The 16700-nt window shown below is 48.7% G+C and overlaps 1 protein-coding gene across 8 annotated transcripts in view; it reads left to right on the forward strand.

The window, feature by feature from the left end:
- WNT5B (Wnt family member 5B) overlaps positions 1-11172 on the forward strand; it is a 124058-nt gene extending 112886 nt beyond the window's left edge. For all 8 annotated transcript variants that reach the window (XM_003952080.6, XM_063786225.1, XM_009424600.5 and 5 more), the window contains exons 4-5: positions 4056-4348; positions 9754-11172. In XM_003952080.6, coding sequence (XP_003952129.2) covers positions 4056-4348; positions 9754-10212 — 752 coding nt within the window. In that variant the 3' untranslated portion in view covers positions 10213-11172. The remainder of the gene's footprint in view (positions 1-4055; positions 4349-9753) is intronic.
- The last annotated feature ends 5528 nt before the right edge of the window (positions 11173-16700 follow it).

A 16700-nucleotide genomic window follows, 5' to 3' on the forward strand; every position in this document is an offset into this window, starting at 1 on the left:
GATATTGAGGATAGCTCGGGGCTGAAGCTTGGGAGGCTCCCTCCGTTCCAGGATGCCATGTCAGGTGGTTGAGGCTGCATTTTAAGGAGATGAATTCCTCAAAGTGGGGCCCAGACCCTCCTCCCTGAGAGGCTCTTTGGCCATCTTACCATCCCCAGTGCTCCTTGTCACATTCTGAGCCCCGTAGACCGGGTCCTGTCGGCTGAATCATGAGTGTAACTTCCTGCCATCATTTCGGTTTTTCTTGGGCTATTCCTATTTCACAACTGACCAGAAGCCAGCCACTGGTTAATAGAGAAAAATGGACTCACTCAGCATGGTCTGTTTGTAAACTTCACTGTGTCATGCCCAGATAATCAAGAAGTAGGGCCAAGGGAGAGATTTCTCTAGACCTCTCGATTGATTGCAGACTGCTTCCCTTTCTACCTTCCAAGACAAGACTCTGGGATTCTGCCTGGTTTAATCTCTGAGATCAGGATTGAATCTGTTTCCTGCTAAGAATCACTCCCTTCTCTCCATATCTAAGTCCCTGTAAGTATCATTTGTTATTTCTTATAACAGCTTTATTGAGATATATAACTCCCATACCATGAAATTCAGCATTTTAAAGTGTAAATTCAGTGGCTTTGAGCATATTCACAAGGCTGTGCAACTATCAGCACTGTCTAATCCCATAACATTTTCACCGCTCCACAGAGAAACTGCACACCCCAACCCCCAACCCTAGGCGACCACTATTCTTTCTGTCTCCATGGATTTGCCTATCCTGGGCATTTCTTATAAATGGGATTATAGAATACATGGCCTTTGGTGACGGTCTCCTTTTACTTAGCACAATGATTTAAAGGTTCATCTGTGTTGCAGTCTGTATATATATATATATATATATATATTTTTTTTTTTTTTTTTTTTTTTTTTTTTTTTGAGACAGGGTCTTACTCTGCTGCCCAGGCTGGAGTGCAGTGGTGTAATCATAGCTCATTGCAGCCTCCAACTCCTGGGCTTAAGCAATTCTTCCACCTCAACCTCCTGAGTAGCTGGGACTACAGGCACAGGCTACCATGCCCAGTTTTTGTTTGTTTGTTTGTTTGTTTGTTTTTGAGATGGAGTTTTACTCTTGTTGCCCAGGCTGGAATGCAATGGTGTGATCTCGGCTCACTGCAACCTCTGCCTCCTGGGGTCAAATGATTCTTCTGTCTCAGCCTCCTGAGTAGCTGGGATTACAGGCGCCCGCCTGGCTAGTTTTTGTATTTTTAGTAGAGACAGGGTTTCACCATGTTGGCCAAGCGGGTCTCGAACTCCTGACCTCATGTGATCCATGCTCCTTGGCCTCCCAAAGTGCTGGGATTACAGGCATGAGCCACCACGCCCAGCTTAATTTTTTTCTTTTTTAATGTTTTTGTAGAGATGGGGTACTGCTATGTTGCCAAGCTGTTCTGAAACTCCTGGCTTCAAGTGATCCTCCTGTCTCGGCCTCAAATTGCTGGGATTACAGGTGTGAGTCACCACGCCTAGTCACTTTTTATGGCTGAATAATATTCCATTGCATGGATAATACCACATTTTGATTACCCATTTATCCGCTGATGGATAGTTTGGTTGTTTCCAATTTTTGCCTGTTATGAATAATGCTGCAAGAAGCATTCCTATGTCCGTTTTTGTGTGGACATATGTTTTCCTTTCTCTTGGGTATAAAGGCATACTTTCGAGATATTGTGGGTTTGCAGATTTGGTTCCACCGTACTGCAATAATACTGCAATAATGTGAATAGGCAATAAAGTGAGTTGCATGGTTTTCCAGTGCATATAAAAGTTATGCTGCGGGCCGGGCGCGGTGGCTCACGCCTGAAATCCCAGCACTTTGGGAGGCCGAGGCGGGTGGATCACGAGGTCAGGAGTTCAAGACCAGCCTGGACAAGATGGTGAAACCTCGTCTCTACTAAACATACACACACACAAAAAAAACTAGCCAGGTGCGGTGGCAGGTGCCTGTAATCCCAGCTACTCGGGAGGCTGAGGCAGGAGAATTGTTTGAACTCGGGCAGCAGAGGTTGCAGTGAGCTGAGATCGTGCCACTGCACTCTGGCCTGGGTGACAGACTGAGACTCTGTCTCAAAAAAAAAAAAAAGTTATGTTTACACTATTCTATAGTCTATTAAGTGTGTAATAACATTACATCTTAAAAAAAAGGTACATCCCTTAATTAAAAATACTTTATTGCTAAAAAATGCTGACACAGAAACACAAAGTAAGTACATGCTGTTGGAAAAGTAGCACTGATAGATTTGTAGCAGGATTGCCACAAACCTTCAATTTGTAAAAAACGCAACACCGGCCAGGCACGGTGGCTCACGCCTCTAATCCCAGCACTTTGGGAGGCCCAGGCGGGCGGATCACGAGGTCAGGAGATCGAGACCATCCTGGCTAACACGGTGAAACCCCATCTCCACTAAAAACACAAAACATTAGCTGGGCGCAGTGGTGTGCCCTTGTAGTCCCATATACCGGAGGCTGAGACAGGAGAATGGCGTGAACCCGTGAGGCGGAGCTTGCGGTGAGCCGAGATTGTGCTACTGCACTCCAGCCTGGGTGACAGAGCGAGACTGTCTCTCAAAAACAAACAAACAAACAAAAAAACACAACACCTGCACAACACAAGAAAGCTGAGCATAGTAAAACGAGGAGCTTTGCCTGTGTTCTTAGGAGTGGAATTGCTGTGTCATATGGGAACTCTACGTTTAACCTTGTGACTGTTAGCCTTAGACTGCCAGACTGTTTTCCAAAGCAGCTGCACCACTTAACCATTCCCACCCACAGTATGGGAGGGTTCTGGTTTTTCCGTGTTCTCACCAACTTGTTATGGGCTGTCTTTTTGATGATAGCCATCCCAGTGGAGGTGATTTGGGCTTGCATGTCCCTGATAGCTGAGTATTCTGAAACAGACATTTTACTGAAATAGAACATACATTATATGAATGTTGAGGTGGTTCACCACAGCAGTAAAGGGGAACATAGTTGGGATTTTCTGCTGGAAAATGATCTGGGTATTTAGAGGGACCGTGCTGAGTGTCTGGAATTGTAGGTGCTGTAGATGTTGTTCCCAGGGCTCCTGAGTTAGGAGGCAGTGTGGAAGAGAGAGGAAGACAGCTTGGATTTTTCTAGACATTGTAATTCTAGTTCATTTTTGACTCCTGGCCTCTGCCACTGTCTAGCTAGATAATGGCAGCAGTACCGACAGACAGATGTGCAGCTCATAGAGCATGAGAAATGGCATCTGTGAGGGAGACATTTCTGCTAGGATACAACGTCCTACTCTTGATACCATGATTTCTTCCTTAGCCTCATTCTGTTCGACTCCCATGTTCTGTGTGTTTCTGAATGCCTATTCTCCCCTCCGCTGAGGTCTCCCGCCTAGGAATCTGCAGGTCACACAGGCTCTTCTGCAGTGGATATTAATGCAGGCCAGGACCGGAGGGACTTGTTTTTTTTTTGTTTGTTTGTGTTTTCTTTTTTTTTGAGATGGAGTCTCGCTCTGTCGCCCAGGCTGGAGTGCAGTGGCGCGGTCTCAGCTCACTGCAACCTCCGCCTCCTGGGTTCAAGCAATTCTCCTGCCTCAGCCTCCCGAGTAGCTGGGACTCCAGGCGCCCGCCACCACGCCCGGCTAATTTTTTGTATTTTTAGTTGAGACGAAGGTTTCACCATCTTGGCCAGGCTGGTCTTGAAGTCCTGACCTCGTGATCTGCCCGCCTCGGCCTCCCAAAGTGCTAGGATTACAGGCTGAGCCACCGCGCCGGGCCAGGGACTTGTTTTATTCTGGGCGGTTTCGCAGGGCTGAGCTAGGGCCAAGAGGCGGAAGCAAAACAGCAGATTTCAGCCCGTTATAAAGAGACGTTTCCAAGCCTTAGAGCTACGGGAAGCGGGAAGCGAAGAGCGCTCCTCCTGAGCCCCCTGCCCCCGCGGTGTCGGCGCGCAGGTCCGTCGGGGGAGACGGGGAGAAGGACAGGTCTCTGGGAGAGGAGAGCGCACCCCCTTACCGCCCCTGCCTCGTTTTGCAGGTAGCCGAGAGACCGCCTTCACCTACGCGGTGAGCGCCGCGGGCGTGGTGAACGCCATCAGCCGGGCCTGCCGCGAGGGCGAGCTCTCCACCTGCGGCTGCAGCCGGACGGCGCGGCCCAAGGACCTGCCCCGGGACTGGCTGTGGGGTGGCTGTGGGGACAACGTGGAGTACGGCTACCGCTTCGCCAAGGAGTTTGTGGATGCCCGGGAGCGAGAGAAGAACTTTGCCAAAGGATCAGAGGAGCAGGGCCGGGTGCTCATGAACCTGCAGAACAACGAGGCCGGTCGCAGGGTAAGCTGGGCCTCCCCGGCCTCCCCAGCGCTGCAGACCTAGGGGGCTGTTCCCGGGCTGTGCCACCAGCTGTGGCCTGGCCATCAAGGAAACGGGTTAGTCTGACCGTGAAGATTCTTACCTACAATTGCAAATTTAGATGTCCACGTTATTGAACAAATCCTTTTCAAAATGCCCCACTTCCCAATGGGCATATGTGCTTTTTCTTTCTTTCTTTTTTTTTTTTTTTTTTACTTACTTTATTATTTCACAGTTCCTAGAGGACTTAGGTGCAATGTTTGGATCAGAATTCCAGACGTAAGGATTAGAGCAGCGCTCCTGTCCTGGCCACCCCTCCTTCGCAACTTGAACAGATAACGCGATGGGATGTGTAGGCCGCTAGACCTCCCCTAGGGTTTCTGCTCTGTTAAAGGCTCTGGTAATAGCAGAGTCGACTTTCAAGAACTGCTGTCATCCGTATCCAGAACCCAGTCAAAAAACACGTTCAAACACTAATGACAAACACACTTCTGAGCTAGGAGATTTTAGACATAAGTGGAAGTGTGAGAAGACAGCCATCTGTTTAAGGCTGGAGGAAACAGCCTCCCCAGTCTCACGTAATGTGACTGTCTTTTAAGCCTCAGTGTCAGTAGAAGCAACCATGCAGGTGTGAGGGGAGCTGGGTTCATTGTATGTGCAGAGCACACCTGGGCGGCAGCTTCCGGGCCCCTCGGTGGCGTGCTGGAAAGCGTGAACCCTCCCTGCCTGCACCTTGTTCCTGAAAACCCCCCCTCTGAGCACACATCCAGCCTCCTCTTTTCTTTGCTGTCCCCCATCATGGCTGCCTCTGCCACACGAGACTGGAGGGCCTGCCCCGCAGGAATCTCTGCCTTTTGCTGCTTCTGCGTAGCCAGTGTTGACAGGGACCGAGGGCAACATGGGCGTCCACCCGGGTTTCCTCTGAGAAAGGTCTGAGGTCTGAGCACTGGGTGGTGAGAGGCTCTTTCTCCTGGAAAAAGAGCTCTCAGGAAACAGCACGGACTTCTTTCTTGGAGTGTTGTCCCCACTCGGGTCTATGGCAAGCCAGCTGGCTCTGGTTCCCAGGCGAGATATTGTAACAAAGATGAACTCACTCAAAAATGAGAATGGTGGCCGGGAGCAGTGGCTCATGCCTGTAATCCCAGCGCTTTGGGAGGCCAAGGCAGGTGGATCACTTGAGGCCAGGAGTTCGAGACCAGCCTGACCAACATGGTGAAACCCTGTCTCTACTGAAAATACAAAAAATTAGCTGGACTTGGTGGCAGGCAACTGTAATCCCAGCTACTTGGGAGGCCGAGGCAGGAGAATTGCTTGAGCCGGAGGTTGCAGTGAGCCGAGATCCTGCCATTGCACTCCAGCCTGGGCAACAGAGCGAGACTCTGTCTCAGGAAAAAAAAAAAGAAAAAAGAAAAGAAAAAAATGTGAACTCATATATTGGAGCACATATCAAAGAAATGGAATAGGAAGTGTCTTTTGTCTGAATGGGGATGTTGTAGTATCGGCCGGATGGAATGTGGTGCACCTGTGTGCGTAGCATCGTCAGCCATGGGACATCAGGTGGAGACCAGCGTGGGTTATACGCCCGGGGTCTTCCTTACGCTTCCCCTATCCAGAGGCTATTTTTGCTTCCCAGAAAAGGGTGTGTGTAAGGTGGGGTCAGTGTGTGGTGATGTTAGGAGTTCTGGTAATTGCTGATCTAACCCAGGGCAGAGAGACTGGAGCCATCTCAGATGACTTCTGCTCAGGGCGTGTGTGGAGCCACCCGGTCTCTCAGGTGTCTTGGCTGTCTCCCAGTCTATTTGCCCACGTCTTTGGGTGTCTGGGCCTGAGGAGTAGAGATGTCAGTGAAGGGATTAAGATCCGCACTTTATCTCCTGACCGCCCAGAGTCGATCCAGTTTTTGAAATCTTAGTTGAAACACTGCCCTCCCCAGTCCCCATTGTTAGTAGTTCTTCTCCCACCTGATCTTCAATCGGGCATTCTTGCTCTTCTCAGGTATTCCTTACTCTATCTACCTTTGCCTTGGTAGGTTGGCAGTAGGTTCCTGTGGGCAGGGATTGCCCTCTCTGCCCCTTTGCTTCAACCCTCTATGTGCTGTATGTGGGTGGCACAAATGGATATGCACAGAGGAGTTCCGTGTTGCCTCCTCGGGAGAGGTCAGATTCACAGAGGCTGCTTGTGGCTCTGCTGAGCTGCGCTGTGGTGTCCGCACGTGCCTGTGATCAGGCAGGTGACACCCACTCTTCCCCTTTCCCCTGCTGCTGGGTCTCACTTTATTGCCCTTAATTGTTTGTTATGTTGTCCGGGCTCTTATCTGGCAGCCTTCCCTCCCATCAGGCTTGTTCCTGGCTTGCGCACCTTCCCTGTCTGTCTCCCCGCTTAGCCCCTTCCTTCAGGCCCCACACCTCTCCTCTTCCTTAACTCCCTGTCTCTCCCTTTGCCTCTGCCTGCTTCAGGTTGGGAATTCCTGGCCCCCTTTATTTTTTATCCTCTCTCCAAGGAACAGGCCTCGGCCATCAGTCACCGTCTGCGACCAGAGATATTCACTGCTTGCCTCCTCACACCTACACACAAAGTTCTCCAGCAAGGACTGAGTGACGGCTGGGATGGAAAATAGACAAGTATTTTAGAACCAGATTAAAAAGAAAAAAAGATTATCCAGGATCTGATGTCTTGACACAGAGTAAATCTTAGGCTACTTTGCCAGAAGTTTCTCTTGGCCTGCAAGAGCATCTAGTAGCTCCTTCTTAGACAGTGGCGGCAACACCAGTGGCTGATGGTGTTTTGCCACTCAAGGATTTCTAAGCATTTTCCAGATAAAAGCCTGGTGCCTAATCCTGTAACATTCCTGTCTGTCACCAGGCTCAGCACACCATTAGATAGAAGTGGAAGAGGAGCTGAGAGGCACTTTTCCAGGGACAGATCGTAGAACTAAAACTTTTTTTTTTTTTTTGAGACGGAGTTTCGCTCTTGTTGCCCAGGCTGGAGTGCAATGGCGCGATCTCGGCTCGCTGCAAACCTCCGCTTCCCAGGTTCAAGCGATTCTTCTGCCTCAGCCTCCCTAGTAGCTGGGATTACAAGCATGTGCCACCACGCCTGGGCTAATTTTGCATTTTTAGTAGAGACGGAGTTTCTCCATGTTGGTCAGGCTGGTCTTGAACTCCCGACCTCAGGTGATCCGCCCGCCTTGGCCTCCCAAAGTGCTGGGATTACAGGCATAAGCCACCACGCCCGGCGAACTAAAACATTTTTGAAAGCTTTTTTTTTTTTTTTTTTGCTTTTTGAATTAGCAGTCTGGGCTGAAAATCGGCATTTCCCCCTATCGCCTACAAAAGGAGCATATATATATATATATATATATATATATATATATATATATCTCTACAAAAGGAGATTTTGTATATATACATATATATATATATATAAAATCAGTAGTAAAATATGAAAAAAATTGCAGATATTCCTATCTCTACAATGTCTTTGAATTCAGGGAAGGATGGAGGGGGTGTTTAAGCTGGTGCACTTCCTCTTGGATTTGTTTTCCTAAAATTCTGGTCCTTACCCTGCAGGGTCTTGCTCCGACTCTCCTTCCCCAACTCTGTCTGAGTGTTTGCCCCTGCAAGAGATGCTTATCCGTGCTCCGAGTTGCTAAGCGGCAAGGTGCACAGTTTCCAACCCTTAATGTTTCCTCCTCTCAGCAGTGCCAGACGCCTGTCATCCGTCTCTAAGCCAAGGACCATTTCCAGAGGAATGTCAGGCTGCAGCTCAGACCCAGGGCATTTGGGACGGAAGGGTCATTGCAGGCCCCATCTTTGAAGTGTCTGTCAGGATGGAGTGTCAGTTCCTTTATGTCTTGGACCTGGAGCTGCCCGGCTAAGTGCTGGTGCCTTTAACCTTGGGGAGAGCCTTCCTTCCTCCTCTGCTCTAAGCCAGCTTTAAGCCCCGAGATTGGAGTGGATAAGTGCTTGTTATTCTGAGTCCTTTCTGGGTGGCCTTGGAGGTTAGTGAGCCTCTCTAGAGCTTCAGTTTCTCCACCATAAAATAGTGGGAATAATTCCATACCAGAAAAAACTCAGGAAGACTTTTGCCAACAGTCATATGCACTGATGATGGCTGTGCTGTCTCTTGCACCTGCCGTGGTCTCTGCTTAGCTCTGAATAAAGACACAATCTGGGGCTCTTGAAAAGAAATCTAAGAGAAACCCTTGAAAAATGAGTCCTGACTCAGTTGGTGACAATAGCCACGCATAAGAAAACGCTCTGCAGCCGGCTTGCGTTTTCATCCCGCCATCTGCACGTCTGGGCCTGCTGCCAGGGTTGGTTGCCATGGTGCATCAGCATGCTGCCGTTGAAAAGCACTCTGTAAGCAGCTTTCTGGTCTGCTGTTGCTTTTACATTTTGATTTGGGATAACTCAAGTTCAAATCTACTCCACGTTGTGGCGGTTCTGTGACTTCTGGGGTAGACTTGTTTTGGATGAACCGCTCCTGCAGGCAGGCCCAGCTGCTTGCAGTTCCCTTGCACGTTGCTTCACTGTTACTCCAGCTCTCCCAAGGGGGTGTCTGGGGGCTGCTCGGGAGGAAGAAGGTGGTCTTGCTCACACATGGATGGTGTATGGCAAGACTCCTGATGACTCTATGGAGTTAGTGACTACATGGTAACATGGGGAAAGGGACCATTTAATTCTCAGGGTATTTGACAGGATCAGGGAGAGTTTTGGGCTAACCATGGCTATGCCAGTGATTTCTGTGATAGGCTTGTGATACAATTGGATTCTTTTTTCTGACTTGTGCTCCTATTACGCAAAAGCTGGACACATTTTGTTATTTTGTTTTGTTTTGCTTTGTTTCTAGAGATGGAGTCTTGCCCTGTTGCCCAGGCTGGAGTGCAGTGGCACAAGCATAGCTTGCTGCATCCTCAAATTCCTGGGCTCAAGTGATCCTCCTTCCTCAGCCTCCCCAGTAGCTGGGACTACAGGCACCAGCCACAGTGCCTGGCTGTATTTTGTTGGTTATTATTTATTTGTTTGAGGCTTTGATCAAGATGGAGATATCTTTGTTTTCCGATTGTGAAAAGGATTCATTGATTGTAACAGGTTTTGAGGAATGAGAAACCAGTAGAGTAGAAAGTGAAAGTGCCTGGTGCCATCCTCCTGGCTGATGGGGACAAGTTGCCCTGCTGCCCCAGGGTTCTTTTCTGTGGTGCCTCTTTTATGTTTTCCCCCTGAGCACCTGAGCATCTTGGAAAGATCTTTGCATGCATTTGAAAAGCTATCTATCCTCTACCCTACCGGCCCCTCCTGTGTACTAGGCCTGTGGCTACCCCAGCCACCCTCTGGGCCTCTTCCACCGGGATCCTCCTTCTTACTCCCTTCTTTCTCTTCCCCTAGGCTGTGTATAAGATGGCAGACGTAGCCTGCAAATGCCACGGCGTCTCGGGGTCCTGCAGCCTCAAGACCTGCTGGCTGCAGCTGGCCGAGTTCCGCAAGGTGGGGGACCGGCTGAAGGAGAAGTACGACAGCGCGGCCGCCATGCGCGTCACCCGCAAGGGCCGGCTGGAGCTGGTCAACAGCCGCTTCACCCAGCCCACCCCGGAGGACCTGGTCTACGTGGACCCCAGCCCCGACTACTGCCTGCGCAACGAGAGCACGGGCTCCCTGGGCACGCAGGGCCGCCTCTGCAACAAGACCTCGGAGGGCATGGATGGCTGTGAGCTCATGTGCTGCGGGCGCGGCTACAACCAGTTCAAGAGCGTGCAGGTGGAGCGCTGCCACTGCAAGTTCCACTGGTGCTGCTTCGTCAGGTGTAAGAAGTGCACGGAGATCGTGGACCAGTACATCTGTAAATAGCCCGGAGGGCCTGCTCCCGGCCCCCCTGCACTCTGCCTCACAAAGGTCTATATTATATAAATCTATATAAATCTATTTTATATTTGTATAAGTAAATGGGTGGGTGCTAAATAATGGAAAGATGAAAATGGAAAGGAAAAGCTTATTTAAGAGACGCTGGAGATCTTTGAGGAGTGGACTTTGCTGGTTCTCTCCTCTTGGTGGGTGGGAGACGGGGCTTTTTCTCTCCCTCTGGCGAGGACGCTCAGGATGTAGGGACTTGGAAATATTTACTGTCTGTCCACCATGGCCTGGAGGAGGGAGGTTGTGGTTGGATGGAGGAGATGATCTTGTCTGGAAGTCTAGAGTCTTTGTTGGTTAGATGACTGCCTGTGACCCTGGCCACTAGGCCAAGAGGCCCTATGAAGGTGGTGGGAACTCAGCTTCAACCTCGATGTCTTCAGGGTCTTGTCCAGATTGTAGATGGGTTCCGTAAGAGGCCTGGTGCTCTCTTACTCTTTCATCCACGTGCACATGTGCGGCATCTACAGTTTACAGGAACGGCTCCTTCCCTAAAATGAGAAGTCCAAGGTCATCTCTGGCCCAGTGACCACAGAGAGATCTGCACCTCCCGGACTTCGGGCCTGCCTTTCCAGCGAGAATTCTTCATCCTCCACAGTTCACTAGCTCCTACCTGAAGAGGAAAGGGGGCTGTTTGACCTGACATGTCAGGAAAGCCCTAAACTGAATGTTTGCGCCTGGGCTGCAGAAGCCAGGGTGCATGACCAGGCTGCGTGGACGTTATACTGTCTTCCCCCACCCCCGGGGAGGGGAAGCTTGAGCTGCTGCTGTCACTCCTCCACCGAGGGAGGCCTCACAAACCACAGGACGCTGCAACGGGTCAGGCTGGCGGGCCCGGTGTGCTCATCATCTCTGCCCCAGGTGTACGGTTTCTCTCTGACATTAAATGCCCTTCATGGAGGTTTTGCTCCCTTTCCTTATTTGGACCCACGCTGATCTTTCATGAGTCTCCTTTTATTTTTTAGTTGGTCTTTAGAACTCTGCTCTGCAGTGTGGATGAGGGTAAGGAAATTGAGACTCCTTAGACTGTATAGTCTGGTGATTAGGGAGAGGGACAGAAGAATGTTTTGAGAATTAAATAAGGTGATGCATTTAGGCATTCACCCCAAGAGCTAGCACAGTTAAACACTCAGGAAGTGGTAGCCATTAATATTACTGCTATAAACAAGGGAGTTCAGAAATTTAAATTGAAACCTCACATTTACCTGCCTCTTTCCCTTCCCCTATTTGATAGCCTACCAAGCGAACCCTGGCTTGTTCCCTGGGTCCCTGGTAAAGCACGGGTAATGGGGATGCCCTTTGCTGTCTCCTCTGTGTTGCTGTCTGCAGTTTTGGACTCCAGTATCTGGGGCCAGGAGGGTAAGGCTGAGTGTGGGGATCCAGGAAGGGAGATGTTATTATCCTAAAAAGGGAGGAAGGAGTGATTGAGGGAGACTCGGAGCCAGGCTGCTGTAGAGTGACCAGCCTGCAGGTGAGCCGGTAACTACAGAAAGACATCAGTTTTATTCTAGAAAACTTTATTTCTGGAGAAATAATTAATGTGTTAATTTGGGTTATAATGAGCAAATGATATTGCAAAACTGCTTAAAAGAGATTCTGCCTGAGGGCATTTATGCCATGCATACTACCTGTCTCTTTAGTACCTGAGGGAGAATGTTCTGACCCAACCAAGAACCTCAGACCTAGAGTTATTTTACCTGTAGCTAACTCACACTGTTACCCAGATTCCTTTGGTTGATACTTTCAAAGTGACATTTCATTTTCATGAAAGAAAATGATTGAAGTTATGGCCGGGCAGGGTGGCTCACGCCTGTAATCCCAGCACTTTGGGAGGCTGAGGTGGGTGGATTGCTGAAGGTCAGGAGTTCAAGACCAGCCTTGCCTACATGGTGAAACCCCATCTCTACTAAAAATACAAAAATTAGCTAGGCATGGTGGCGCATACTTGCAATCCCAGCTCCTCGGGAGCTGAGGCAGGAGAATTGTTTGAACCTGAGAGACAGAAGCTGCAGTGAGCCAAGATCATGCCACTGCACTCCAGCCTGGGCAACAGAGTGAGACCCTGTCTCAAAAGAAAAAAAAAATGATTGAAGTTAATTGGTCTACAAAAGATGAAAACCATGTCCTTGTCTTCATTCATTGACATTTAACCATCTTAACCACCTTTAACCGTAACTATCCAGATGCACAGATCAACCATGATAATAGGGTTTTGAAACACTGGCTAACATTACTGTTCTTCCCCACATCAGTTCTAGAGGTTTGGGGAATTACTTTGTATCAGGTGCTCAAACTGTTTAAGAGCTGAAATCTAACCTGTTCTTAGAAGCCCCCAGAAATGAGCTGACAATGATTGTCCACAATCCCCAGAAGTCACTTCCGTGTTCATGGAGGGAGACGGATAATCCTTATCAGAGTAAGGTTTTCCTGCAGAGTCATGGCAAGTGGTAGAGTAAATCAGTTTTCTTTCTGATGTGGGAGCAAGTTGTGTTCAAATACCAGCGTGGTTGTTGCATCCACTGACCTATTTTTCTAAGTAGGTTGGCATACGGGTATAGTTACTTGTTACTTGCTTGTTGAATCCTGGTGGATTGGAATCCTGTCTGTGAAGTGACCAGTAACGCTGTAGGAATGTGGCTGGAGAATGTGGAAACCAACCTGAGAAAAGCAAGTGAGCTTCTGCTCAGAATCACAGAATGTTGGAGCAGGAAGGGAACATGGCAATCACAGCTTAAGCTTCTGGGGCTCCAGATAAGAACCTCCAGATCCTGAGCAGGTCCCACACCTTAGTGTGCTTGTAAAAATGCAGAGTCCTGGGTCCCCAACACCAGGAATTCATATTCAGCTGATCTGGGGCAGAGCCTGGGACCTGAGGGGATCCGATGCTGTTAGCTCAAAGACCACACTAGACTTGCAGTTACGGAGAGCTAAGACCTGCTGGGAGGCAGGAAGCCTGATCCTGATTCCCAGCCCAGTGCTCTTTGCAGCCCCCGGCAGGGTTCCCTAGTACCTGAAATGTGTTATAATCAACATGTAGTCTCACCAGATCATTGCATTGGTGTAATGCCTTGACCAAGCAGTCCCAGCCATCCCAGGGAACCTTGCTGATGCGTTGGAAAGAGCTTTCTGGTACAGGGCAGAACTGATTTGCCCTGGGATGTTCCCTTCCCTCCTCTGCCTACGATGGGTAGAGACCTACTGATCTAATTCCTGAATGTCTATCATAAGGCGATATGTTCTTAGCTATTTGTCTTTGCCTTATCTTCAAAAATTAAGAGAAAGGTATGCCTGACTGCCTCCATTTAATAAAAAGACAGATGGACAGCTAGAGGATGGGAGGATAAGAAGGCAGTCACAAGTATGGTTGAGGTTAGGGCAGGCTTCCATTCATCCAAGCATTGTGGACAAATTCTCCAGAACTTGGATTCAAAGTCCTTACTTGGAGAGCCCATTTTGTTCTCTTCCACTCTCCATCCTTTGAGGTGAGAAACAAAACTTGCTCTTTGTATTGAAACCTCAAATTGGCTATTGCCTTGGAAATTCTGCCCTGCTTCCTCTCTTTAATCATTAGTATCGTATTTAAGCTCCATCATCCCCTGCAGTTTTAGGAACTAGCAAGATGTCCTCCATGAGATAGAGATCTTACAGATGCAGCAGCTTATCAGACAAGCCTATTCCTTGGCAGAGAGCCACACCACCCCGAGAGTGTGGAAAATAGTGTTTCCATCTGAAACACTCTGCTCCATTGCCAGACACCACTGACACTGGGCAGGTGGATTTTGGGAGAACCTCAGTGTGTGTGTGTGTGTGTGTGTGTGTGTGTGTGTGTGTGTGTCTGTATATGTGTGTCTGGAAATGAGTATTTTTCATTAATTTGGGGGTGGAGGTGGAGAGGCACCAGAGGCATGGAGTACATAAAAAATTAAAAACAACTCAACACTTCTGGCTGAGACGTTGCAGAGCCTGGGTTGTCTATCTTTATTGGAAATGTTTGTCCTCTGCCTGGCTGGTGATGACAGGCTTCATATCTCTAGAAGGAATGTTGGGGAGCTGAGAAGGGCTGTGAGCCATGGTTGCTAAGTGTTACTGTTAGTTCTTTATTATGTAAGAATCTCTGCATTGTGTTTATACTAAAACAGTAAGTAAAGGGTGGGTGCTTTAATTCTGGTTTTACATAAGAAGTATGGGAGCTTGCCCATTTTTCTCTGAAGTAAGAAGATTTGGGCCCAGCAGTGAGGATCAGACGTCAGGCAGTGTGGAAGACTGAAGCCATCCACAGTTAATTTTCTAGCTTGTTGCAGAGTTTGGGCATTCCTCACATAGATTCTCCAGTCCTTGCTTCCTCCCTCTTGCTGCAGGCCTTTTGGTCTTCATGCTGCTCATTTGCAGCCCTACCAGAAGCAGCAGTAGAAGACAGAGCCGAATCAGTTAATTTAGGCCTTCTAAGTCGTTTTGACAAACAACTGGGTGGGAGGAGGGATGGTTCAAATGAGATTTTAAGAATTACAGATGTATGTGTGTTATCTGCTGCTCCACAGGAGAACTGAAAATAGACTGAAAGCTGCTCACAGCCAAAGCCAGAAGGAAACTGCAGTATTGACAGAGACAGAAAGAGAGAGAAAGAAACAGACTCAAATCACTCGGGGCAAGAGAGGGTTTGCTGGTGTGGAAACCAGGTGGTGGGGAGGCTTTCAGCAGAATATCAGGAGGGGACTTCAGCAGGCACCCAAGGAAAGATGTGAAAGAACAGACACTATAGAAAAGGTGAACCCTTTTGATCCAATCTCAGTGTAAAGCCAAAAGGAGTGAGTACTGTTTTAAGTGACCCTGGCCCCATCCCATATTGGTGCTCTGCCTGTTGGGTCAGCCAGCTGTTCGGCTGGTCCCTGATTTGAAAGTTACGTCTTTCGTGTATTTATTTCCAGAGACCTTCTTAGCAGCAGTTGGCGTTTCATAAAGGAAGTTTTGATACCTCTTTTGTTCCCTGCTATGTCTGCCATCACCCACAACAGTGCCTAGCACAAAGAAAGCACTCAATAGATATTTGCTGAGTGAATGAATGAATGATGTTTCTTCATGAACAGACAAGGAAACTGAGGCATAATGTGATTAACTGCCTGGTCCATCATATCATTTGTTCTATCAAAATTGCAAGTAATAGAAACCAATTTGAGTCAGATTACGAAGAAGGAGTATGACATGAGGGTCCCAAGAGTCTCAAAGACGCCAGGGTCTTCAGGAGCTGACCTGGACACCTCTGGATCCCTCTCCCTTCCTCCTATCTCCTCTGAGGTCTCTCTCTCTCTCACAGTTCCAGCCCCAGGAAGGGACTCTGAATCTCTCCTGGTCCTTGTCCCAGATTCCCAGGAGGGGCTTCTGGTCAGGGCTCTGTCCACCATTGCATGACTTTGCAGCCGTTCAAGTCAATGAGTGGAGGGGCTGAAGAACTCATCAAGGTGAGAGGAACTGCTCACGTTCTCATACATTTCTCGGCGGTTGGTTAGATCCAGAGAACATATAATCCAGTTGGTGTGAATGAGACCCCTAAGTATTTACTCTGGAAATTCTCATGATAGCTTTACTGAGGAGTCTTTTATCTGTGAAAATGCATAATTATGGAACAAGTCCTGAGGATTGTCTAAAATAAGGAAAAACCTGAGCCCACTAGTGTGAAGAGGAAGGCTTCTGTTCTCTGAATAACCCAGGATGGGACACACACCCATTCATCTACCTTGCAGGGTTCAGGGAGCCAAGTTGCTAAGAAGCAGAGAATAGACTAGAGTCAGTGACAGCCCCTGGCTGGTATTCTGCCCTACAGGTGCATTCATTTTTCAATACTGAGCTGTATTTGAAGGCCAGTCATCCCTGTGGATGATTTAAAGGTATTTTCCCTCTGACAGGACCACTCTACAGTATCAATTGCTTCCTTCATACATTTTCCTCATTCTTCAAGGTCTGAGTATGCCAAAAAGTAAGACCTGAGAGGGATAAGGGTTGCCAGGATGTTTCTTTGTAAATCTTCCACAGCTCTTGGGGGCACCCAGCAGGCATTTGAAAACTGACTTACAGCCGGGTGTGGTGGCTCACGCCTGTAACCCCTGCCTTTGGGAGGCCAAGGCAGGCGGATCACCTGAGGTCAGGAGTTCGAGACCAGCCTGGCCAACATGGTGAAACCCCGTCTCTACTAAAAAATACAAAAATTAGCCGGGCGTGGTGGTGGGTGCCTGTAATCCCAGCTACTTGGGAGGTTGAGGCAGGAGAATCGCTTGAACCCGGGAGGCGGAGGTAGCAGTGAGCTGAGATGGCACCATTGCACCTCCAGCAGCCTGGGCAAATACAGCGAAACTCTGTCTCAAAAAGAAAAAAGAAAGAAAACTGACTTACGCCCTGTGGCTGGCCTTCTTTTGTCCTTTTTGTTTTGACAGCAA

Source organism: Pan troglodytes, chromosome 10, assembly GCF_028858775.2.
Source record: "Pan troglodytes isolate AG18354 chromosome 10, NHGRI_mPanTro3-v2.0_pri, whole genome shotgun sequence".
NCBI classification, from domain to species: Eukaryota; Metazoa; Chordata; class Mammalia; order Primates; family Hominidae; genus Pan; species Pan troglodytes.